This window comes from Lepidochelys kempii, chromosome 2 (genome assembly GCF_965140265.1).
Source record: "Lepidochelys kempii isolate rLepKem1 chromosome 2, rLepKem1.hap2, whole genome shotgun sequence".
NCBI lineage: Eukaryota > Metazoa > Chordata > Testudines > Cheloniidae > Lepidochelys > Lepidochelys kempii.
The window spans coordinates 210,844,121-210,870,347 of record NC_133257.1 but is presented as its reverse complement, the minus strand read 5'-3'; the positions used below and the strand labels follow the sequence as shown (position 1 = coordinate 210,870,347).

Below are 26,227 nucleotides of genomic sequence, written 5' to 3'. Positions count from 1 at the left end.
AACACCACATGTGCTGTCAAAAAAATATGCACCATAAATTTTGAGCCCAGCGGCTCTGAGTAAAGGCAAGTATGGGCAACAAATAAAAAATGAGTCAAGGTAATAGAGCCCAAAAACAAAAGGGACGAATGCAAAGTAGAAGCTACTTGTGTGTTGTTTGTGCACAAAAACTACTTTTGGTTATGTGGTTAGTATGAAAAGGAGAGTTACAACAAGATGGAAAGCCTGCTTCGGTCAACTACTTTAGAGAAATTAATCTTCATGTGATTCTTCAGTGCTATCGAGATCAATATCTGTCTGTGTTTTCAGCCATGTAACTGTTTTTGGGACAGTTTCAACTTGGAAATCCACATATCTTAAGGCTTTCTACACTTTTTTTTTTTCTTCTTCTTCTTTTTTTGGATTTCAAATACCCTTGTTCCTTATTTATTTAGAACAGATCCTTTTCTCTCTCATTGTCCCTTGTTAGATTTGCGTGTGTGTAACCCTAATCTACTGATAGGGAAACAAGCACATTTAATCAAAATATCTGTCTTGATCTTTTAATTTTTGCAATAATTGGAGAAACGTCACCATATAAGCCACTTATTGATCAAAATGCATTGTTATCTCCTTTCTCATCAGTGTGTTGCCTGGAAGGGAGAGAGAAGTAGTTAGTTGATTCTATCTCAACCTTTATGTCAGTCATTTTCTTTTTCGTTTATTGTTAGAGGCTCTCCCCTGCCTTTTGTGGTGTGGATTGGCAGATGGTGTTGCCTTAATGAGGGATCCTTGTTCATGTCCTGGCCCAGTTTCCTTCATCTCTCCATTTTCTCACTTCTTATCCCTTTCTGTTTCTGTTCTCTTTTTGTTTTGATTGAGTGTTGTGATATTTTTTTCCCTCCCTCTCTTCCTTGGTGATAGCCTCCCCATTTTCCTTCCAGGGTAGTTTTCCTTCCTTGTTCTCTACTCACAGAAACTTACATGCCGCTCAGAGAAGCGGTTTCCATTAGGGATCCCCTGGGCTGCTGCATGAGCCTGTAGCCCTATATATGTGAGCTGTTCTTGCTGCCAAACACATTATGGGAGCTTCCATGAAACAAATATAGGGAAAGTAGGTGGTTTTCAAAAAGCAGTGGCTGGGAAGGGATGGGGACAGGATGGATCGAAGGTCATGCAGCTTTCTGAGGTAAGTTTGTGCTATTTCCTTCTACCTCTCCCCACACCCTACTTAGACAGGCACCAGTCAAACTGGAAAATACTGTTGCACACCCTGAAAGCTTTAAAGAATATTTTATATCTTCAATTAGCGATCATGTATACTTGGCAAGGAAAGTTGAAATGACACTTGACACTGCATAATCTGTAAATACAAACAGAACATGTAAGCAGATATTAGTCTGCGATCAAACTTAATTTTAATCCTTTTATCGCACCCAAAAATAATTTTCTTTCAGTAAGGTTAAATTTCAGACAATCAGGTTAAATTCCTTAATGCTACTGAAACTGAGAAATGAAAACCATGGAGACAAATAACTATTAGCTAAAACTACAAGCACTAATTTAAAGAAAGTTATGTTTTCCAACTGAAGAAAAAATACATAGTTCTTGTTAAATATACACCATAGTTCTTGTAAATGTGTTTAATTTTAGGGGGAAATGTATGTGACTAGAATGCTTCACCTATATTTGGTGTTCTTATGGTTATGTTCCTTTTTTTTGTACAGGAGGCTGCCAAGATCTATAGCACCAGTTTTTCGGCCGAATATTTTGACTGGTTTTCTAAGCCCATGTAGTTCTTTGGTGTTCATTGCACAATAATTGTTTCCATACTCTTTTTAAAAAAAAAAAAAAAGTGGGACAGGATTAATGATGGGATACACACAGAACCTAGTTGGGTAGCATCTGAAAGTAGTTAGTTGATAGTAGTTACTACTGGTAAAAAGTAGTAGTAAGTAGTTACCATCTGGTGACGGTTGAATGACAAGAATTTGTTGGTCTTGATCCACTGCCCATATTAGACAAGAGTTCACATTAGAAAACTGCTCTCACAACTGGCACTAATTGGCAACCTTGTTGGTTGTCTGAGTAGGGAAGCCAGAGACTGAACATGCAAGGTGGCTCAACTTGCCTCTTAAAGGTGGTTCCTCCAAAACAAGGTTTTTGCATGTTGGAAGAGTGACATCAGGAAGACTGCCTTGCCAATGCCCACTCTGTACCAGTTCTTCAGATAATAAAGAACTTTTCTGGGCAGGGCACTATGCTAGTATCGCAACACTCATAAATAGCCTTGCAATACCAAACAACCTTGATGAAAACAGGGCGAAACATGGAAAGAAGACTGGTTCTAATTGGAAGTAGAAAAAAGGGTTTGTGTGTGTGTGTGTTATTTTATTAATGAGTGCAAAGAAATACCTTGACAAATAGCTGTTTAAATACTGTTCATTATACCAGTAAAGTAGGAAGCTTCTCCCTCATTAAAATATTCTGAACTCTGATGCAGCATGTCTCTTTTTTTCAAAAGGTGGAGACCTGGTTACAACAACTCGAAGAAACCATGTGTAAAACAGTGCATCATCATATCATGGAGGCTATAGCTGCCTATGAAGAAAAGCCCAGAGAGCAATGGATTTTTGACTACCCAGCTCAAGTTTCACTTACCAGCTCACAAATCTGGTGGACAACAGATGTAGGAATAGCATTCAACAGGCTGGAGGAGGGATTTGAAATGGCCCTGAAGGATTACAATAAAAAACAGGTATTGATGTCTTGCTTATATTGTATGAAAACAAGTTTCCATTTTCATGCTGTGCCGATCACCCAGAAATGCTTCGCTGGCATGTTAAATGGTTTTTTTTTTTTTTTTAGTCAGACTATTTATTGGCTACCTGCTATTGCCATCCTCTGAAGAAAAGGAAATATGCCTCTTGCTTCTGATTCTCTCTTCCCCTATAGATGATCAATGAAAATTGCCCTTATAGCTTTCTGTGGGTTCATTTTGGAGCAAGAAGAAGAGTAAAAGCCAAGGTGCTACAAACTATAGGATTTTTTTCTATAATTATTAGTATTTCTCAAACATGGATAGTTTGTGACCTAAAACTGTCTCAAATCTGGAAACGTAGATAATACCAAATTCAGCTCTTTGAGGTAGGTATTTTTGATAATTAAAGACAGATGAGGGGGCATTTATTCAGAAAATGTGATATGGGCTTTTATTTTCAAAAGCTATTGGTGATTTTGGGTGCCTTAGTTGTATGATCTGCACCTTGAGTCATCTTTCAGGGGCTTGGTTTTCAGAAAGTGCTGACCACCACTCTCTGAAAATTAGGAAGGATCTGCTGTCATTCAGCATTCCAGAATTGCTGCTATTCCTATTGTAAGGCATCTCAACTTGAGCACCCAAAAATTGGGACACCCAAAGATCACTAGTAATTTTGAAAATGTAGTAATTCAAATGTACTGAATACTGGTAGACAACAAAAACTTGATTGGACCACCATGATATTAGGGTGCACACGCCCATACATATATGTGCCTGAAGAGTGGGAGGGTAATAATGCATATGTTAGGAAGCCAAAACCTGTGGGTCTGTTAGGACCGTGCTTCGTTTGATTTGACAATAAGCCCTCAGAGCTCAGTTTGAAACTTTGGTTAGTTTTAGTTCCAGTCCCCAAATGGGTATTTCCTGGTGTTTTAATAGCAGCTATGCTGTTACCCATGATTCTCATTTTAAAATGGTGTTCTAATGTTTGCATTCTTTTTTCTTTCAAACTTTCAAATTAAATAGCTTAATTTTTAAAAACTAGATCTGATTTGATTATAATGGATGATATGTCAGAACTAAATAATTTTTTCATCATATCTGCAAGCTAAGAATGAAAAAAATCAAACCCATCAAATTATGTAAGTCATAGCACTGCCTGATATTGTGTCATCAATTTTTAAGCAGAATCCCTCCATCTCCCCTTGAAAGAGGTAGAGAAGTCTACTTAAAAATTGATGAGTTGCTATGTTTTTTTTATATTTCTTCATCTAACAGATACATACTGTACCTCTTGTCCTTTTGCTCGGTAGAACATGGCAAGGGTGCTCACAAGGAGCCCATTCCTTGGTTCTCAGCCCTGGCCCTGAAGCAGGCTACTCTAAACTGTGCCAGCTAGCAGGGATTCGTCTTTAGGCACCATACACCACTATTCTGTGTTCCAGTTATTCCCCCTCTGGGACACGCTCCCTTTGCACCCCTAAGAGCATGGAGTGGACCCGAGAACCTTATATGCATTAGATAGGGTGACCGGATAGCAACTGTGAACAAATGGGGCAGGGAGTGTGGGATAAAAGGCGTCTATATAAGAAAAAATCCCCCAAAACAGGACTGTCCCTATAAAAACAGGACAGCTGGTCACCCTAAATTAGGCAACTTTCTAAGATTTTATAAATGAATAACATTTTTTGTGGGGGGAAGTGTTTGAGACTTATCAGGGTGCAGAGTAATTCAACTTGAAATTTTTCCATTCAAATGTCCTTTGTAATCAGATTAGTGTATCCCATGAAGTTATGGTATGGTAGCCTAAACCCAAGGTAAATAACCCATTTAAAAAAAATCTTGCTATAAAGTAAACAAATTAGGAATTACAATTGTAATTCTCAAAAGTCATCACTAAGTTATCACTTAGATAACTACCAGACCCTTAAATCTGGGGACTACAAGAAAGCTGATGGCTAAATTGCATTATGCTAATAATGAAAAAGCATAGCTTTTGAGGTCTAATTCATTCTTGAATCCTTTTTTCATAGTAGGGTCTGAACACTGACCAACACAGCTGTATCATACATTGCTTACACAATACATTATATGCACTCTATTAATGTTCTGTTTGCCTAATTAAACATGTACCCAGTCACAGGCTATGATCTTCTTTACTATCAATGTGAAGTGTTTTGAAGAAAACACATTCATTAAGGGTATTTTCACAGTGCAGCTATAAGTAACTTCATTAATATCACATTTAATAATTCCTCCATTCATTCTGTTGTACTTCTTTAAACCTCAAGCCATTGTACTTTCATACAGTATATTTTCAAATACTTTGTCCAGTAAAAATGTCTGAAGCAAAGAATCATTTCCCCCCTTTCCTTGAAAGGCGTTTCTGCAGTCTAATAGATCTCACCATTTAGAAGGTTTTCCTGATATTGACTATAAAAGTTTCTGTTTAACTTTATCCCAATGTCCTATTTAACTCCTCTGAACCACTTTAATCATTTCTGCTCCTGTTTGGGGCCATTATTGTATTAGTTGTTTTTTAGACAAACTAACTAGTCCTTTCCCCCAAACGCCTTCCAAATAATCACCATATTTTTACTCCTGATATGCCCAGAACTGATCCAAGTGTTCCAAACATACTTGGTGAGTTATAACCATGCATGTGCAAGATAGCTTATGTGGTAATTGAATTCATTATATAGGCAGAATGTATCTCCTGTAGTGGTGTGACTGGGGCAGTGGAATGAAATGTTGCAACAAAATTGTCATCTTTTTAGATTGCTCAGCTAAACGCTCTCATTGCTTTGTTGCTGGGAGAACTTGCCTCAGGTGACAGACAGAAGATCATGACCATTTGCACTATTGATGTTCATGCTCGAGATGTGGTGGCAAAACTTGTTGCTCAAAAGGTAAATTATAGGGTGTAACTTTTTCTTCATACAATGTTTTAGGGTTTAAAAGAAAAAGAAAAGAAAAGAAAAGGACTTTAAGCCAAGCATGTGTCCAGGCTTGCATGAGTGCATAAGGAAGGGGCAGATGATATAGTTCTGGGCACAAGGACTACCTGCTTCCCACCCATGTACTGAACCCCTGGCCATACCTCTCTCTGTGGTACATTGCATTCTGGAGTCTCATACTTGGGTGATGAATCAAACCAAGAACTTTTTTTTTTTACCCATTTGTAGGATGGTTCAAACCAGGTTCAAACTTTGATCAGCAAAGGGTTCATTTCAGAACCTTAGATCATAAAATTTATGAGTGCAAGTTACCCCTGGGTAAGCCAAGTCTGTTCTTCAGATGATGGGTTCCATGAAGGCATGTCTGGAACTAGTCTGTCTTTCTGTGTAGCTTCTCTATGTAGCTTCTCCATCTTTGATTATTTAGCCATTAGTTGTTTTGTTCTGATCTCTGTTTAGTCCTCCAGAACTGGAGGCCTGTCTGTCTCGCATGGTGGTTGCAGGATAAATATATTTCTACACACAACTTTTGTTCTGGTGAAACTGAAGTTACAGATACATGTCAGTGGTCTGAATGCATATCACCTTATATTGGATGGAGAGTGAAAAGGGTTTGGGAGGTAATCATAGGTGCTGGAACCAGGGATGCTGGGAGTTCTGCTGCATCCCCCTGGCTTGAAGTGGTTTCCATTATATACAGGGTTTACGATTTGGTTCAATGTCTCTCAGCATGCCTGGAAGTAAGTATAATCCCTTATAATTGCGTGTAGTAGTAATTACTTGTAAAAGACAAGGTGTGAAACCTGCTGATGACAGTTAAATCTTTTGGGAGTGTCTGGTTTCTTTCATCTCCACAGCTTCCACATGACGCTATGTTTGTGCGATGGTTTTAGGTCACTAGCTCCCAAGCTTTTGCTTGGTTGTCACAACTACGCCATAGATGGGATGAGGCCCAGAAACACTGCCTTGCCAACATTTGCGATGCTCAGTTCCAGTACTTTTATGAGTATTTGGGAAATACCTCTCGTCTAGTTATTACACCTCTGACTGACAGGTACTGACTGTTAATAATGAACTATCTCTGCTTGATCCATTTAATAGAATACAAAGTTAAATTTTCCATAGCAAACCTCTGTGTTCTTTCATAAATGTGTTTACGGTCCTTCTTAATATGACAAATGCAATACCTTTATGTGCGTGTGTGTAAATAAAACAAATGGTATGATCTTTGTGTTTGTAAAATAGATAAAATAAAATATTCCCTAGTTGATGTGCTATAGGTTCTCAGTGTAATCTGACAAGTATTGCAATTAGTGTATGTACCATTCTACACAATTGGCTTATATATGTAAAATAAATATTTGCAGATTAACATGTCACACTTCACTTTTTACGTGGTCCATATCATGCAAGATCCTATTATAACATATATGCACAACATATACAATTAAGGTTTTGTGATATCCTAAATTTCCCAGCTTTTGTGGTTTTAAAATCTCTACCATGTTAGTAACATTCTTTGCATTCTTTGCATGCAGTAATAATTGTCTCATTGCTTAAAGGTGTTACATTACTCTAACACAGTCTCTACACCTGACAATGAGTGGGGCTCCTGCAGGGCCAGCTGGCACAGGCAAAACAGAGACCACTAAAGACCTGGGCCGTGCCCTTGGTATGATGGTCTATGTCTTCAACTGTTCTGAACAGATGGACTATAAGGTACGGTATTTTATGAAACAGTGATTTCAGTACTATTTTATTTTTTTAACATACAATACATTACAAAAACTTTAATCTTTCTGAAAATAAGTACTAAATGGCTGGTTCTATCTTTTAGTCCATAGGAAACATCTATAAAGGTCTGGTCCAGACAGGTGCTTGGGGATGCTTTGATGAGTTTAATCGAATTTCAGTAGAAGTCCTATCAGTGGTGGCAGTGCAAGTAAAGACCATACACGATGCCATTAGAAATAAGAGGAAAAAGTAAGTATTTTAATGTCATTTCTTTTATAGGCCTTTGCAAAGACATAAGTACAAAAATTTAGAAGTATATTTCTAAAAATCCTGTTATGGACAGATGTTGAGCCCTCCCTTGTAAATTCGTGTGTGTGTGTGTGTGTAATATATGTATACCTAGAAGCTTATTTAATATCTAAGATTAGCCCTCTCCCCAAAATTATAAGAAGAAAACACCTAGAATATGGGTGAAATACTGGCCCCACTGAAGTTAATGGGAGCTTTGCCATTCACTTTAACTTTAGGATTTCACCCTATGTAGAGTTATTACATACTATGGAGCAGGTCCTTGGCTATGGTAGATTTTGTCCTAATTCCACTGAAGTCAATGGAGCTATGACGGTTTATATCAGCTGAGGATCTGCCGCATTTCCTTCTGTATCTTTCTTATATTTTTTTCTCTTGGATTGGGAAGCACCATAACAACCTACCACATACCTCTTCTTGGTCACAATTACCTGCACAGATTTTTTTTTCCTAAATCAGACAATCTGTTCTCCATTTCAAATGCAGTTCTGCATTCCGAGGTTTTCCTTTGGATTTTTTAAAAGATGGAAATAATTGTTGGCCTCTAATCAAATTGCAGTATTATAGCAAGTCATTTACTTACATCATGTCATGGCTATTGCAGATTTTTATTCCTTGGAGAAAACATTACACTGAAACCGTCAGTTGGGATATTTATTACCATGAACCCAGGATATGCTGGTCGAACAGAATTACCCGAAAATCTCAAAGCTCTATTCAGGCAAGTATACTATAGATTATCATTTAGAGTACTCATGCCATCTAATGTCACTGGCCTGGTTTGCAATGTAAGACAGTTTCTACTTATTTCAGAGTTTCTGTGAAAATGTTCAACACGGTTATTTCTGCCCATACAAATTGATAGGGATGGATGCACTTAATAATGGAACTTTTTTCATATTTTTACATATATAAGGTGTAAAACTTTTGAGTATTTAATAACATGGAAGATCTACACATAAAACATACATGTGTACAAGGATACCCACTATTTTGTGAGTAATTACAGCAGTTGTATATGGAAATCTATGCAAATAGGTTGAAAGGCACCAAATTTACCTTTTTATTAAGGCTGTCAATTAATCACAGTTAACTCATGTGATTAACTCAAAAATTAATTGTGATTTTAAAAATTTAATCACGATTAATTGCACTGTTAAGCAATGGAATACCAATTGAAATTTATTAAATATTTTTGAATGTTTTCTACATTTTCAAATATATTGATTTCTATTACAACACAGAACGCAAAGTGTACAGTGCTCACTTTATATTTTATTACAAATATTTGCACTGTAAAAATGATAAACAAAAGAAATAATATTTTCAATTTACCTCATACGAGTACTGTAGTACAATCTCTTTACCATGAAAGTGCAACTTACAAATGTAGATTTTTGTTTTTGTAACATAACTGCACTCAAAAACAAAACAATGTAAAACTTTAGAGCCTACAAGACCACTCAATTCTACTTCTTGTTCAGCCAATCGCTAAAACAAACAAGTTTGTTTACATTTACAGGAGATGCTGCTGCCTGCTTCTTATTTACAATGTCACCTGAAAGTGAGAACAGGCATTTGCATGGCACTTTTGTAGCCAGTGTTGCAAGGTATTTATGTGCCAGATATGCTAAACATTCATATGCCCCTTCATGCTTCAGCCACCATTCCAGAGGATATGCTTCCATGCTGCTGATGCTCATTAAAAAATAATGCCTTAATTAAATTTGAGACTGAACTCCTTGGGGGAGAACTGTATGTTCCCTGCTTTTTTACCCACATTCTGCCATATATTTCATGTTATAGCAGTCTCGGATGATGACCCAGCACGTTTGTTTTAAGAACACTTTTTCACAGCATATTTGACAAACCATAAAGAAGATACCAATGTAAGATTTCTAAAAATAGCTATAGCACTCGACCCAAGGTTTAAAGTTCAGAAGTGCCTTCCAACATCTAAGAGGGACGAGGTGTGGAGCATGCTCTCAGAAGTCTTAAAAGAGCAACACTCTCATGCGGAAACTACAGAACCTGAACCACCATAAAAGAAAATCAACCTTCTGCTGGTGGCATCTGACTCAGATGATGAAAATGAAAATGCGCCGGTCGCTCTGCTTTGGATTGTTATCAAGCAGAACCCATCATCAGCATGGACTCATGTCCTATGGAATGGTGGTTGAAGATGAAGGCACATATGAATCTTTAGCACATCTGGCACGTAAATATCTTGTGACGCTGGATACAACAGTGCCGTGCAAATGCCTGTTCTCACTTTCAGGTGACATTGTAAACAAGAAGCGGGCAGCATGATCTCTTGCAAATTGTAACCAAGTTTGTTTGTCTGAGCGATTGGTTGAAGTAAGACTGAGTGGACTTTTAGGCTCTAAAGTTTTACATTGTATTTTATTTTTGAGTTTTATTTTTGAATGCCGTTTTTTTTTTTACATAATTCTACATTTGTAAGTTCAACTTTCATGATAAAGAGACTGCACTACAGTATTTATATGAGGTGAATTGAAAAATACTATTTCTTTTCTTAAAGTGCAAATATTTGTAATCAAAAATAAATATAAAGTGAGCACTGTACAGTTTGTATTCTGTGTTATAATTTAAATCAACATATTTGAAAATGTAGAAAACATCCAAAAATTTTTAAATAAATGGTATTCCATTATTGTTTAACAATGCGATTAATCATGATTATTTTTTTAATCGCACAATTAATTTAATCGCTTGACAGCCCTACTTTTTGTATGCTTGCACAGATGTAAGTATGCCCATGTACATACATGTTTCATATGCAGTTATTGAAAATATGGCCCTTGTTTTAGTTGCTAAATTGTTGGGCTGGTGATTATTGGACAGACATAAAGCATAAGCACTGCAAAACAATTTAATATATTTTTGGTCATTTTAGTAGCTTTACCTAAAATACATGTTGCATAATACACCATATTACCAAAGAATATAATTAAAATCTGAGAAGTGCAAGCTCTAACCTTTTATATTATCTTTAACTTCCTTTATATGTTGCATATATAATTCTAATCTGTGGTGGTTGTTAAATTATCAAAATAGGTTTGTAGGACTAAATTCACCTCTGTATAAGCAGGTATTCCTCCATTTAATCCACAGAATGGTAAGCACCTATGCCAATTGTGATTTTAATCTGATGATTAGATTTGAAATTCTACTGGGATCTGACTGGAAATATATTTTTACTTCAGTGGAGTGACACCTGCTTACATAAACATTTGACTTTGACCCAAAATCTTTACTTTTGCCTTAGTGCTTTTCATGATTTCATCCAGCCTCAAAAGAAAATGAGTGATTTTGAAGTTCACTAGACCTCAATATTTTAAGTGACTGGAGTAAGCTGTAAGACTTTTTAGGGCTGAATTGGCATTCCAAGCTCTCACTCACCACCTGGGATTTGCCTCTCAGAGCCATGCGTCTCTGTGGCTGATTTTTACAAAGTAGAACTTTAGGGCAGAAATGGGCCCTATGGGTTTTTGGTTTTGGGTTCTTTTTAGCAGTGCATGTTTGTTCACTGCTACTACTTTCTTCTACAACTATTAAGAGATGAGGATGAATAACAAGTGAGGAGCTGCGGATACAAATTTTATATCCGCACAAGGCTCTACTAACGCCTCTTGTCGCCATCTACAAAAATCTCAGAAGAGACAGCTAAAAACATATCAAATAGTAAACTAATATTCCATGCAAGCCATTACTGTGTTTGCCACTTGAGTTACGTTCTGTTAGATAGGATATAGATGGAGTATAAACCTTCATACTTTAGGATACATGGCAACCACTAATAAGGATTAGGAAGAATTTTCCCTATACTTTTATTCCAGAATTGTCCACTACAAGGTTTTTTGTACCTTGATGTATGTGAGGAAAATTCCTTGGAATACATGAAGCACTTGTTCTGAACCTGTTTGTTAGTTTCTGTTTCCCTTCATGATTGTGAATGGGAGAAGTCCATTTGATCGCAGAAGGAAAAGAAGGAAGGAAAAGATGCAGAAGGAAGGAAAACACAATCTCTGTTAAAATGTAATCCACCCTATGGAAAAAATTAGGAACTTCTACGTGTTTCAAACAGTGTTTTAATGAGGGGCGTCTTTGATCTTCTCTCTCTTTATGTGTGTCTGTTTTTGGTTTTGTGTTGACTGAGATGTTTTAATGGCTGGATGGCTTGCCAATGTGTATTCTGTTTTAAAAACCAGAATAAAAATAATGTTTAAAAAAAAAGGAAAAAGAAGTTTTATTCCATCTTAAACAGTCCTCCAGGAGGATTCACTCTTGAAAAGAGCAAATCCAAAATGGTGACCATGACTCGAGTGGCAGGTCTTTGTATGTTCCAGTATTAACTGCGCCTTGCAAGTGTCTGCCAGTCCATCACACTAAGTGACAGAATCATATATTGTTCTGAGGCACTAACGCTGAGGAGGCTGCAGTATCTGACTTGAAAGCTCTGTACTTTTCAGCCGTGTCCTTTGTATGTAGCAGTGTTACTGAATGCTAATAATCCACAGTGCCTAATTAACCATTATTTTTTAATTTGAAGCATAGTCCTTGTTCGCTCTGACTGACTCACATAATTGTGACTCTCTTGAGCTCTGTTTAAGAATGTTTATACACATCAGTCACTTGATTTAGGTGACTTGTTCTTACCATGCTTAAATAGTAATCTGGGTATTTTGACTTTTTTTTTAAGACCCTGTGCTATGGTTGTCCCTGACATTGAACTGATCTGTGAAATTATGTTGGTTGCTGAGGGATTTATTGATGCACGCTTGTTAGCCAGGAAGTTTACTACCTTGTATACTCTCTGCAGGGAGCTGCTTTCTAAACAGGTGAGGGTCTGTTTTGGACTTCTGGGCTAGATATATGCTAATTACCACCCACCCAACCCCGATTTCAAAATAGTGATGTTGGGCAGAGTGAAATTTGCATAATTTATAATTTTATATATATATTTTAAATTGCATGTAGATCTTTATTATATCAGCTAAGGTGATGCCCAGTAAAACAGTTGTTATCATTTAAAATAGTGGCTCTATGCATTTTTCTTCATGCTGTCAGATACACCAGTATAAATCAGCTCATTGTAAATCTTCTGAAATCAGTGATGTTACTTCATATTTACACTAGTCTAAAATATTTTAATATGTTGTAAATTCTAGTTTCTCTCTCCATCTAGCTATATATTAAATTGTATATACTTCTAAGGTTTTCTCCTTAAATATTTACATTTAAACTTTCAATTCATAAGGTTTCATGAATAGTCAGTGTTTTTCGTTTTTTTTCATAGTATCATTATGATTGGGGACTTCGTGCTGTTAAGTCAGTCTTGGTGGTTGCTGGCTCATTGAAGCGAGGAGATAAGAACAGACCTGAGGATCAGGTTAGGTACCTTTTATGTACATATTTAAGTTTAACAATCATCAGAACTTCTGATACTGTGTTTTATCTCTGAATCACTGGGAATAAAGACGAATCCTGAAGAGAGGGAGATGGGTTTAAAGCCCTGGCTGATATGATAATATGTGATTTACCATCCTTTTCCAGGTACTTATGCGAACCTTAAGAGACTTCAACTTGCCTAAAATAGTGACAGATGATATCCCAATTTTCATGGGCCTGATCAGTGACCTGTTTCCAGCTCTGGATGTTCCGAGGAAGAGGGACCTGCAATTTGAACAGATGGTTAAACAATCTACCCTGGAGCTTCACTTGCAACCTGAGGAAAGCTTTATGCTCAAAGTAAAATAATCCATTGCTTTTAATTACACCCCTTAAGAGTTTCAATCAACATAATTGCAGTCAAGTTGTATTAGACATGAAGGTTAACTTGCAGTACATTGCAGTGTTCCTAATGTGTCCTGAAAGTCTAGGTGTTTCAAAGGCACTGTGTCATGATGGCATATTGCAATTCAATACAAGTAGATTCATGTTAGTAAATATGTAGTGTATATACTGCCCATATGGAGACAGGGAAATATTTCTTGTTCAAATACCTCTGTGTTGAAGAGTTCTCTTAACATACAGTACAGTAGGTTTATAGTACCAACACTTTAACACCAGCAAATAATAAGTATTATTATGTATAACATATAGTGTGTTTATTTTAGACAGGACACCATGAGTGACGGCAATACACAGTGCAGCAGCAATAATGGGAAGGGAGAACAAGGGTTGAAGTAAGATCATGTAGTTCTTTGAGTGGCTCTGCATATTCCCATTCCTGAGTATTGCACTGCCCAATGGTAGAACTTTCTAGCAAGTGTCCCTTGGGGTGCTCTCTCACCCCCCACCCATACCACCTTTCCCTTCAGCGTCTCCAAACATTCTCAGAATGAGGCTGTATCAGAGGGCACTGCATCCTCTACTACCTCATCTCCTTCCAGCCAAGTGCCTGGATTGAAGTGAACCACTGGATTGAAGTGCCCAATCTGCTCAGATCCAGAGTTCTTTCTCCATCAGTGTTCATTTGTGTTTTGTTGTTGTTAGTTGGTAGGTAGGTGTTAGTGTTTCAGTTCTGGGTGATGGTGGAACGGCAGAGGAAGAAGAAGCTGGAATTCAAGAGGCATGCTTTGTACCCTGCTGTCTTCCCAGTGTTGGATACCAGGTGCCTCAAGAGTTTGGGAGAGAGTCATTCTCCATCTGGGTGTCATATCTGTTTGGAGACAGGCGAGCCCATTTTATCAGTCCATGGAGACTTACTACATCAGACAAATGGGTTTAAGAACTTATATAGAAAATGTCGGTGCCATACAGTTAGAAAGACTACTGCTCTCCACTTCCATGTATCTTTCCCTTTTTAGGGTATCTTCTTGTGAGGATATTCTACTTTCAGAGGTAAAAAAATTACTTTTGATAGCAGCTGTCAAGGAGGTACCTGAATACTTGGAGTTGAGTTCTATTCCAGGTACTTTGTGGTGCAGAAAAAAGGATGGGGGAATTGTGATGTTCCCCTGGTGTTATCTGGACCGGTGATCTGCTAGGTCACTCCAGTCCTCAGCTCTGGCAGCCAGCCTTACCCTGATCTGCTGTGAGAACCCCCACTCCTGGGTTGTTCCTGCACAGCCTCTAGCATTTAAGCTGCTCCCAGTTACATGAGTGAGCACTTTTGGCCAGCTGCTGCTTGGATCGTGCAACCAAATGACACTAGCCAATATCTCCAGTCCCAGACACAACCCTAGGAACCTCCGACTTGCAGTGTCCAGTTATGCCTGCTGGATGCTGCAAGCTTATATGAGTTCATCAATTTAACAAAGAAATTGATATGCACCAGGCTTGTTATCCCAGGGGAGTCTCTGACACACTTCAAACCAAATGCACTGCTTCAGGTAGAATAAACAAACATGTTTATTAACTACAAAAGGTAGATTTTAAGTGATTATAAATCAAAGCACAACAAGTCAGATTTGGTCAAATGAAACAAAAGCAAAACGCATTCTAAGCTGATCTTAACACTTTCAGTTCCCTTACAAACTTAGATGCTTCTCAGCACAGGCTGGCTGGTTGCCCTTCAGCCAGGCTCTCTCCCTTGGTCAGCACTTCAGTCGCTTGGTGGTGATTTCTGTAGATGGAGGTGGAAGAGAGAGGAAGAGCTTAGCAAACATCTCTCCCTTTTATCAAGTTCTTTCTGCCCTCTAGGCTTTGCCCCGCCCCCTTCAGGATCAGGTGAGCACTACCTCATCATAGTCCCAAACTGACCAGGAGAAACGGGGGTGACATTCAATTATAGGCTTAAGGAACCTGAATAAATACATATGGAAGTTTTGATTCCCTGTCTTAACTTTGGCCTCTGTAATCCCTTCACTTTTGATCATGGATTCATTTGTGACTCTTGATTTAAAGGACATGTATTTTCATATACTGATTCACCACAGTCATTGTAAATACCCTTGTTTCATGGTGCCAGGACACTATTTTCAGTACAAGGTGGTGCCATTTGGCCTCTCCATGGTGTCCAGAGTTTTTAGAAAATGCTTCTCTGTGGTAGTGGCTCAACTGAGAAGGCAGAGTTTTTTTGTTTACCCCGGCTTGATCAATTGGCTGCTGTGCGCAAGGATGTACTAAACCATATTGCTTTTACAACCACCCTTTTCTCAGATCTGGCTGGTCTTCTTGATGTCAAAAAGTCAAATGCCTGTCAAACTCAGAGATTTTTGATCATAGGCTCCATATTGGACTCTGGAAGGGAGAGCCTATCCATTAAGACAGATTTCTGAAAATACTACAATATGTTTTAAGCATTCAAAAACTTTTTTCTGGGTCTCATAGCAGCCACTGCTTATGTGACTCTGTTCTCTCCTCTAAGAATGAGGCCTATGCAGTGCTGGATGTCTCAAGTCTACAGGCCAAGTTGGGCCAATCTTCAAATATTTCAAGGCATGCTGACCAACATTTTAGACTCACTAGCGTGGTGGTCAATCAGAGCAAATGTTCTCAGGAGTGTTCAATTCAATCCCCCACCATCTCTGATGGTAACTTCAGATGCTTCAAACAATGGTTGAGCCAGGGTGCATTTGAGTCATCTGACAGTTCAATGCCACTGGACTTCTCAGGACAGAGCCTTGCATATCAATGTATCGGAGCTGAGAGCCATTCACCTGGCCCTCAGATTATCCCTCACTTACAGAGGAGGGTTGTGCAAATGGTAATAGGCAATACATCTGCTATGCACTACTGTGATGCTGTCTAAAGGGGAAAGTGACCATCTACACTAATATAGTCACCACTTTTACAAAATTGTAGTAAATCTTGTTCACAGTATGCCTTCTGAAGTATCATTGGAAAAGTTGTAATCTGCCGAATATTATTATCTGGTTATAATGTACATCTCGACATTGTGTGTGGAATTATGAGATTTTGCTATATGGTTTTTAACTAAAACATGTTTGTGAGTATGAGAAACGCTCACAGGTTAGCTCTTCAGGAATAACAAATGAACTCTAAACAAGAGCCCCTGCATGTTGTCCCTGAGGATGCCCCAAATGGCACATATGGAAAATGTGCAAGCAGAAATTTGCAATTCATATGAAGAATGATGGCAGAGCATATATGCTGTGATGGCAGAGCATATATGCTGTGATGGCAGAGCATATATGCTGTGGAACTGCTTGATTCCATAACACCACAAGGATTTTTCCAGCAAAAAGGGTACAGATTAAAAGAGGGAGAACAAAGGCCCTGGCCACCTCTTTCCTACTTCATCTTTGGACTGGTGAATTCTGACCAGAGGAAATTTTGAACAAAAGAACCGAGGTCCCCAAAAACTATTTGGGCAACCCAGAGAGACTTATAGAAAGTTAGCAGATTTAACATCCATGCTAACATTTTGGAATACATACTTTGATCCACCTGTAATGTATTTTATTGGCTTTAACTTTTTAGTAACTGGTTTTTTTTCATAGTTAATAAATCTTCAGTTAGCTCACTAAAGGATTGGCTACAGCTTTGTGTTTGGTGTAAGGTCCTGAGGATCCATTAACTTGGATAAGTGACTGGCCCCCTGAAGCTGGAAGAACCTAATGTGTGCTGATTTATGGTTTTAATAACCTGTCATCACAGAAGTCCAGTTTGTCTGGGTGGTAATATAGGCTGGATTGTCGAAGGGGACTGTCTGTGGCTCCATGTTAAGCTAGTTATAGTGATCCAGTAGCATACATTTGTTGCTGGTTTGTTTAAATCTAATTATAGAATATACCATGTGGGGGTGTCTGCCCAGTTTTTGGATAGTCTGACCTGAGATTGGCCCTCTCAGCTGTGATCCATACCAGACATGGTGACAACTATGTCAACAAATAGGGGGCTACTTACTCTACTCTCCTTTTGTGCAGAGGCAATCAAGTTATGGGATTGGTGCATTCTTCAGAATGTTTATCTGGTGGCCCTGCGTTTAGCATGGAAGAACTTCTGAGTTGCAGATGGTCTCTGTAGAGACAATTCTAAGATTCATGAGTGGTCCCTAAAGGATCAGTTTGTTCAGAAGATATTTTCCAGTTGGAGTTAACCAGAAGTGAAGCTGTTCGCAATGAGGTTCAACAAAAAGTGTTGCCTCTTCTGCTCCAGAGTGAGCAGGGACAGTCAATTCATATCATATGCTTTTCTTCTGCAGTGGGGAGAGGGCCTGATGTATGCTTTTCCTCCTTTCCATTAATCCAGAAGGTTGCAAGGAAGATACATCAGGACAGTGCAAGGATGATTCTCATTGCCCTGGCTTGGTCACATCAGTGATTTACCGATCTGCCTCCTCTGTCTGGCAGAGCCTTCGTGCATCTTCCTGTTTCTCCAGATCCGCCCTCTCAGCAAGAGGGCAGGATCCTTCATCCACACCTGCAGTCCCTTCACTTGACGGTGTGGGCAATCAGACTTCAACTTTGTCTACTTTTGAACAGTTGTGTTCTTTGTCTGTGCAGGATGTACTACTTAATTCTAGAAAGCATGTCTACCAAAAAGTGTTACCGCTTGAAATGGCCCAGATATGTAGCTTGGATGAGGAGAAAAGATGATTCTCCTGCCTCAGCTCCCATACCTTGTGTTTTAGAATATTTGATGCACTTAATAGCTGCAGGGTTATCTAACTCATCTCTGAAAGTTCATTTGGCAGCTGTCTCTGCTCATCATTTTTTGTTGGTGGCTGATAGTTGTGCGCAATGTGATGAAGAAATTTATGAAGGGTTTAATCTAATGTGTATCCCACTATGAGAAATCCTTTCCTTTCCTGGAATCTCAGTTTGGTCTTGGCTACACTTTTATGAAGTCATCTTCTGAACCCTTAGCTGCGTGTTCGTTATAATGCCATTTTAAGAGAGAAATCATCATAATGCCATAATGTCAGTCAGAATGGTGACTGAATTGAATTCCTTGGGGGCTGAACACCTGTTTGTATTTCTTTTCATAAAGATAAGGTGGTTCTTAGGCCTGATTCCAGGTTTTTGTCAAAAGTGGTGTTTGATTTTCACATCAATCAGACAGTTAATCTGCTGCTGTTTTTTTTCCAAAGCCTCATGTGAATAAGGGGGAATCATACTTTGGATACAAAAAGAGCTCGTGTGTATTATTTAGACAGAATTAAATTTGTGAAAAACATCTAAATTATTTATATCTTAGGCTAAGAATCACATGGGTTATTCGGTATCTTCCCAGACTATTTTTAGATGGATTCAACAGGGACTTGTTGAATGTTGCACATTAGCAGAAATTATTGCTGCTATGTTGTTCTAACTCCTAGCACCACTTAACCTGTGATATGTGGTTACTATTCTTCACACCATACAACAAAATGTTTGATCCCCATTCTATAGCCCATGGTATGGTGATGGTTCTCATTTTCTTTTACTAGTCTCCATGATTGTGTAAATCAATTAGATGGAAAATGAGATTTGTTTTAATTTGTTGAGGTATAGTCATTCATCCAAACAAGACTGGGCTTTGCCTACAGCCTTAGAAGGCAAACTCAGCAGTTTCCACGGTAAACATCTGATGAAGTGAGCTGTAGCTCACGAAAGCTCATGCTCAAATAAATTGGTTAGTCTCTAAGGTGCCACAAGTACTCCTTTTCTTTTTGCGAATACAGACTAACACGGCTGTTCCTCTGAAACACATTTTTAAGTTAGCTACGAAGGCAACAGTTCATTTTCCTGACTAAGAGAAAAGGTGGGAGGGAGATAATATGTGGGAAATAATTAGTGTCTTGGTGATAATGGGAGGACAGGAAAACAAAACCATTAGCTGTGTACTAATTCTGTTTGGCAGGTTGTTCAGCTGGAGGAGCTTCTGGCAGTGTGTCACTCTGTCTTTGTGGTGGGAAATGCAGGCACAGGAAAGAGCACGGTACAGTAGATGGCACATTTTCTGTCTGTCTTTCTTTTTATAAAGAGTATTTCATTAGTTCACAGAGAAAAATATTCTCTTCCCTTCAGGCTGCAATATGATACCATATTGCTCAGGCATTCCCAGCAGCAGGGGTATGAAGTGCAATCACAAATCTCAATGTTAAAATGTAGGGTTTGTCTCCTACGTATTACTTGCATGACTCAAAATGAGAATAGTCATGGCAATGCATAATGGAAACTATATTTGGCAAATAGGTTTGAATGTATGTTTTGGAGGGTGTAGTTAGATTACTAGCCAGGAAGAGTGAGGTCAATGTTTCTTTGTTCCCAAAGTAGTAGCTGAATATTTTTGGAAGATGATACTCTTACATCTCAGCTGCTACGTTTTGACAGTCATCGTATAGTGCCATGTTTTTTCAATATTATGGTCCTTTAGATAGTAAGCAAAACTAGATGCCCTGGTCATTACTGTATGTTATCCCCATTTTACCCAAAGGAATCTGAGGCACAGAGAGAGATTAATTGATTTGCCTAAAGTCACACACGGAGTCTCTGGTGGAGCTGGGAACTAAATCCAGATTTCTTGAGTCGTAGTTCAGTGGTTTGACTACAAGTCTATCCTCATCCAAGCTTCTCCATTGGACCAGCTTCCTGTGGTTTACCAGAGTGAATCCTTAGCAGGATTGTCAGACCAGGATTCCTACTGGTCACTTTTATCTGTTTGGTGGGAGGGTGGTGATAAACTAGGGCAGAGAGGAGGGAGCTCAGGGAAACCAAGACAGCTGTGGATGAGGGTTGACAGATCTGTCATTATTAACAAATGATAAAGAAGCTAGAAACTTTTTGTTTGAGGGTCAGTGACTAAGTCACATGCGTTGATCTTTTTTTCTCTCCTGCCCTTCAGGTTCTGAGAACTCTGAACCGAACATATGTGAACATGAAACAAAAGCTTGTGTGGAATGACCTAAACCCAAAAGCTGTGACCACTGACGAGCTGTTTGGTTTTATACATCATGCAACCCGGGAATGGAAAGATGGCTAGTAGCAGTTAACATTACTTTCATCGCTAAGATCTATACAGTCCTCCACCAGGAAAAAACAAAACAAATATGGAGCATACCTACCAGCCAAGGAGTCCAGAGCAATGAGGGTTTCCTGTATATTTCCATGCAATGAGATTTGGGGTCAGGGCAAGGGTAATGACAATGGAAAGAGAAGAGAGTAATTGATTCCTTGCTATGTGAATCCTCTGGCCAGTTCCCAACTGCAGAACAGGGGTGCTGAAGTAGAGGAGAGAGATCCTGCGGGCTGTTGCAGTGTCTCAGCAACTTTCTCCCTAGCTCCCATGGAGCCTCCGTACCTAGCCCACATAATGAGGATTGATGCAGTGGAAAGGGTCTCCTGCTCAAACAGTATTATCATGCAGTCACACCAGAAATCAGCCATTTTTATAGCCAGTTAATTTGCTGTATAACCTGCTCACTGAGCCTATTTCCTCTTTAATTTGAATGGCTGTTTAATAAGCAACTAGAAGGAAACCAGTTCTTACATTGTTACAAAATCTTTTGTGTTATTAATGATGCAGTAATATTTCAGGAATATTTGTTTCAAAAGGTTGTATTGAAGCACCATATTGATTTGGATTTTATTTAAACACAATTTGCAGGTCTCTTCTCATCTCTTCTAAGAGAGCAGGCTAATATTACCCAGGATGGGCCAAAATGGATCGTCCTAGATGGAGATATAGATCCTATGTGGACTGAGTCACTCAATACTGTCATGGATGATAACAAGGTGAGTAACAGGAAAAAAACATCCAAAAATATTTAAATAAATGGTATTCTATTATTGTTTAATAGTGTGATTAATTGCAATAAATTCTTTTAATTGCATAATAGCCCTAATTTTAACCCTTCCCTTTTTATCTTCACTATTCCTAATTAGTGCAATGCCAGTTGGTAACAACCTTATCTCTTTCATATCTGATCCTATACAATGGAGATGTTTAAAGTCATTCTGTCTACACTGTAAAGGTATATGCACCTCTCAGTGAATATGTATGTGTAATGGGGGTTACAAATGTACTCAAAGCATCAGCCAAAATCTAGTAATTATATTAACATTAAATATTTGCATTTGCAGAGTGCTTTTTCCTTCAAAACTCTAAAGCAATTTTACACGCATTCATGAATTAAGCCCAACAACACTGCTATGAGGTTGGAAGTATTATTACACCTGATGCACAGAAATTGTAAGTGACTTGCCTGATCAAGTTAGCAAGAGAGACAGGAATAGGATAGAAACCTCTGACTCCCAGTCCTGTACTCTAATTATGTTTGCTACAGTGCAAGAAAAACAACAGTGTTTGCTACAAGAAATGCTACAATGTAGTTAAATACATTCTAAACTTCATTTTACAAACATTATTGTAGCTCATACCTGACTTTTAAACACTCTTTTTTTTTTAAGATTAAATGAAGTGAAAATTATCTTGAAGTGTAATAATTATCTTGAATATATATACACACCACTGAAAATAAACCTATATAGATTCTGCTGTTTATAAAAATTAACTGAACTGTCAAGCATATGGTATGCCATAGTGTGGTCTCTAATTTATGCTCCAATGTGTTTTTTAAAACAAATATCATGGCCTTAAATTTTAAATTTGGAAGAATCCTATCATGTCCAGATTCATTCTGAAGGGGGTGTGTGCGTGCAAATATGTGCTATAAATATACCTGAAATCTACATAGGTCTATAATTTGTACAGGCCTATTCATGATATATGCTTGTTAGAATGTATGTCTTAAGTTGCTTTTGTTCAGTGCTTTACTGGTGATGTTTAGGTCCTGACCCTTGCCAGCAATGAACGTGTCCCTCTGACTCCATCGATGAGGCTGCTGTTTGAGATACACCATTTAAAAACTGCTACCCCAGCTACAGTGTCTAGAGCAGGTATTCTTTATGTAAACCCCCAGGATCTTGGTTGGAATCCGTGAGTATTTTATCTTTTAAAGATACCTTCAAAAAATGATAAAACAATATTATTAGTTAGTTTAATAGCAATAGAACCCATTAATTTACATGATAATTTAATATTATTTACTATATATAGATACTTGTACACATGCATGTGTATGCACACTCAGTTAAAAATTTTCAGCATTGGGATTATCTGTTCCATATTTTATATATCCTTTACATCCCTGGTTTAGTTGTCCGTCTCAATCTGGGCTGTTCTGAATCTGATTCTCAGCTATTTACAGTGCAGGCTTGGCAGCTGCAAGAGGTAGGTCTCAAGCAGTGAACTGACTAGATACACTAGAGGCATCTGTCAGCCTTTTGTAACTATCCCCTTGTTTTGCTCCACTGATATCTGTTACGGAAAGTACAGTCATGAGAGGTGCCAGATCAACTTCCCGTTTGTCTTCTGAATCATGTTTTTCCCTTCTTTGATTTATTTTAGAGTCATAATTCTGTGAAAATTTATTACAAAAACTGTGTGCGTGCAGTCAAAATTTGAAATTTCAATGATAACTTTTGATGGAAATATTGAAATTTGGGAAATTCCTACTGTCTCTAATTTGTATTACAGTAGCGCCTAGCAGCCACTCCTGAAATTGGGTCCTCATTGTGCTCGGTGCTGTACAAACATATATTATAAGTGTTGTCCCAGAAGAAATATAGTGAACATGAGAATTTAATGTAAATAGTGGGAGGTTGGTCTAGGTATGCAAGATGTCCAACAAGGAGAATGAGTATTGGTGGGTTAACATTAACGTATGGATACAGTACTAGACTAATAATCTCACAGTAACAATTGAGGAGTATTGAGATGGGTCTGGGAGGGTATCAGAGTGGCCAATCTAACATAATATGGTCATACCAGTTTAGAGAACATTTGATTAATATTCCTGAACATCCATCCCTCAATGTGCGTTTAGAAGCATTTACAGTGGACAAATCAGATCTTTCCCCCAAATGTTTATCAGTAGCTCCAAACATGTGATGAGTCTAGCCTCAGGTCCATGTCATGATTAGCATCGTGTTAAGGAAGTTTTACTTATCCATTGTGGAAGGAGCTAGAGGATGAGTAAGTGTCTCTCTGCTAAATGTAGATATATTATGCTTTTCCAGTTAGGACTTATGTTACGAACGATACTGAAAATAATTCTAATAAGTTAAATGTAACTCGGACAAAACTGAATCATGTATAAAATGTGGATATTTGTATTTACAAATGGCCTCTTCTGTAAAATATAAGGCCAAATGTTAGCCTTAGTTCCAGCAGTTTTGTGCTGTTCCATCTGCATGACACCAACCAGAAAATTGCCTGGGGTTCACATAGTTATGTCACCCTCTTCCCTACCCTCCCTAAAGGAGAGGATGTGGCCAAGGAAAGAGGGCATAGTTGGGTGCCACTCTGCTCAGCTGCCACAACAGCCCTTTGGGATGCAATGGTTACGATGAGATCTGCTAAAGCAAATGCAGCTGCAATGGATCTGGAACAGTGAAGTGGCAAAGTCAGCAGATGATACAAAATTATTCAAGATGGTTAAGTCCAAAGCAGGGAGTGAGGCTTTACAAAAGGATCTCACAAAACTGAGTGACTGAGCAACTAAATGGCAGATGAAATTCAATGTTAATAAGTGCAAAGCAATGGAAAAAATAATTCCAACTGTAATATACAACGAAGGGTTCTAAATTAACTATTACTACCCAAAAAAGAGAACTTGGAGTCACTGGCTATAGTTCTCTGAAAACTTCAGCTCAGCATACAGCAGTGGGAAAAATGGCTAACAGTATTTTAGGAACTACTAGGAAAGGGATAAAAAATAAGATAGGAAATATCATAGTGTCACTATATGAATCCATGATGCACCCACACCTTGAATCATGGGTGCAGTTCTGATTGCCCCTTCTCAAAAAAGGTTCATAGAAGGGGATCTAAGATGGTCAGGAGTATGGAATGGCTTCCATACTAGGAGACACAAAAAAGATTAAGGTTATTCGGCTGAGAAAAGAAATGACTAAGGGGATATGATAGAGGTCTATGATATGGTGTGGAAAAAGTGAATACAGAAGTGTTATTTATCTTTTCACCCAATACAAAACTGGAGTCAGCCAATGAAATTGGTTGACAGCAGGTTTAATACAAACAACGAAGTACTTTTTCACACAATGCACAATTAACCTGTGGAACTCATTGTCATGGGATGTTGTCATGGCCAAAAGTATAACTGGGTTCAAAAAAGAACTGCTAAGTTAATGGAGAATAGGTCCATCAATGGCTATTTACCAAGATAGTCAGGGATACAACCCCATGTGCTAGGTGACCCTAAACCTCTGACTACCAGAAGCTGTGAATGAAAGATGGGGTACATCACTTCATAATTGTCCTGTTCTTAACTGTCCCCCTAAAGCTCTGATACAGTCTGCTGTCTGAGACAGAACACTGGGCAAGATGGACTATGGTCTGACCTGGTATGGCAGCTCTTGTTCTTATGGTGCTGGCAACACTTGTGTACTGTTCCAAGCACTACTGTGTGCGGACAAGAGGTACATCACAAGTGTGTAGTGTTGCAAGGGCCTGACTTTAATCTCAGGAAAGCTATTGTGTGTTGGACTTCTCTGGTCTCCCCTACAAAATCTGGTATCTTTCTGTTGTGTTTTGCAGGTATGTTGCCAGTTGGATAGAAACAAGAAATCACCAATCTGAAAAAGCTAATTTAACTATCCTCTTTGATAAATATGTGCCTCCCTGCTTAGATCAGCTCAGAACAAGCTTTAAAACTATCACCCCTATTCCTGAGAATAGCATGGTGCAGGTATGCATTAGAATTATATTAAAATATAGGTCAGTAAGTGTAGACAACAAAATTCCTGAAATCTATTCTGAATATGCAATCTTATTTTTGGTGCACATGAAGGCAAGCTGTTAAAATAGGTGTGCGTCTGGAAATTGTGTAAAGTTAATAGGTTTTAAATTTATTTTACGGAAAAATTAAGTGTCAAAAATGGACACATTTTTAGAGTCCCACTTCTTTCCATAATTACTGGGAGTGGGGAAGGAGGCAGTGATCCAAAAATGTTCTTGTTCTGGGGTCCACTCTAACAAGAAGAACTATTTAGGGATTACGATACTGGACTGAGATCCAGGACATCTGAGTTCTAATCTTGCCTCTGCCACAGACTTCTTGTGTGACCTTGGGCAGGTCATTTTATCTGTCTGTGCTTCCATTTTGCATCTCTAAAATGGGGATAATAGTTCCCAACCTCACAGGGGTGTGGATAAATTTATCCACCTTTTGTGAGATGCTAAAATACCATAGTGATGGGAGCCATATAAACACCTATAAAGAGAGAGAGAAATCCATTGTGTTGATGTCCAGTAAATATGACATTGGTACCAAGTATTGAATGATAGAAGAGGATAAAACTGAACACCAGTTTCCTTCACTGAACACCAGTCAGCCAGCACACACAGCTTTCATGTGAGTCATCTTTACAACTCTGAATCTTTTAAATGATCATGAGGCAGGGTTCATGTGGGGAAAAAAGTGTATGACCATATAATAAGAGTGCATCCTAACCTATACACCTGCACTTTGTCATTTTCTAAATTTCAA

General features: G+C 38.4%; 1 protein-coding gene across 1 annotated transcript in view; it reads left to right on the top strand.

Moving 5' to 3' along the window:
* The window catches only part of DNAH11 (dynein axonemal heavy chain 11), a 289,112-nt gene that overhangs the window by 98,789 nt on the left and 164,096 nt on the right, over nucleotides 1-26,227 (top strand). Inside the window, exons 30-43 of the mRNA XM_073333745.1 lie at nucleotides 2,504-2,737; nucleotides 5,518-5,649; nucleotides 6,591-6,751; nucleotides 7,260-7,416; nucleotides 7,535-7,680; nucleotides 8,345-8,461; nucleotides 12,464-12,602; nucleotides 13,061-13,153; nucleotides 13,318-13,512; nucleotides 19,516-19,593; nucleotides 20,500-20,632; nucleotides 21,262-21,389; nucleotides 22,445-22,593; nucleotides 25,276-25,426. Coding sequence (XP_073189846.1) covers nucleotides 2,504-2,737; nucleotides 5,518-5,649; nucleotides 6,591-6,751; nucleotides 7,260-7,416; nucleotides 7,535-7,680; nucleotides 8,345-8,461; nucleotides 12,464-12,602; nucleotides 13,061-13,153; nucleotides 13,318-13,512; nucleotides 19,516-19,593; nucleotides 20,500-20,632; nucleotides 21,262-21,389; nucleotides 22,445-22,593; nucleotides 25,276-25,426 — 2,013 coding nt within the window. The remainder of the gene's footprint in view (nucleotides 1-2,503; nucleotides 2,738-5,517; nucleotides 5,650-6,590; nucleotides 6,752-7,259; nucleotides 7,417-7,534; nucleotides 7,681-8,344; nucleotides 8,462-12,463; nucleotides 12,603-13,060; nucleotides 13,154-13,317; nucleotides 13,513-19,515; nucleotides 19,594-20,499; nucleotides 20,633-21,261; nucleotides 21,390-22,444; nucleotides 22,594-25,275; nucleotides 25,427-26,227) is intronic.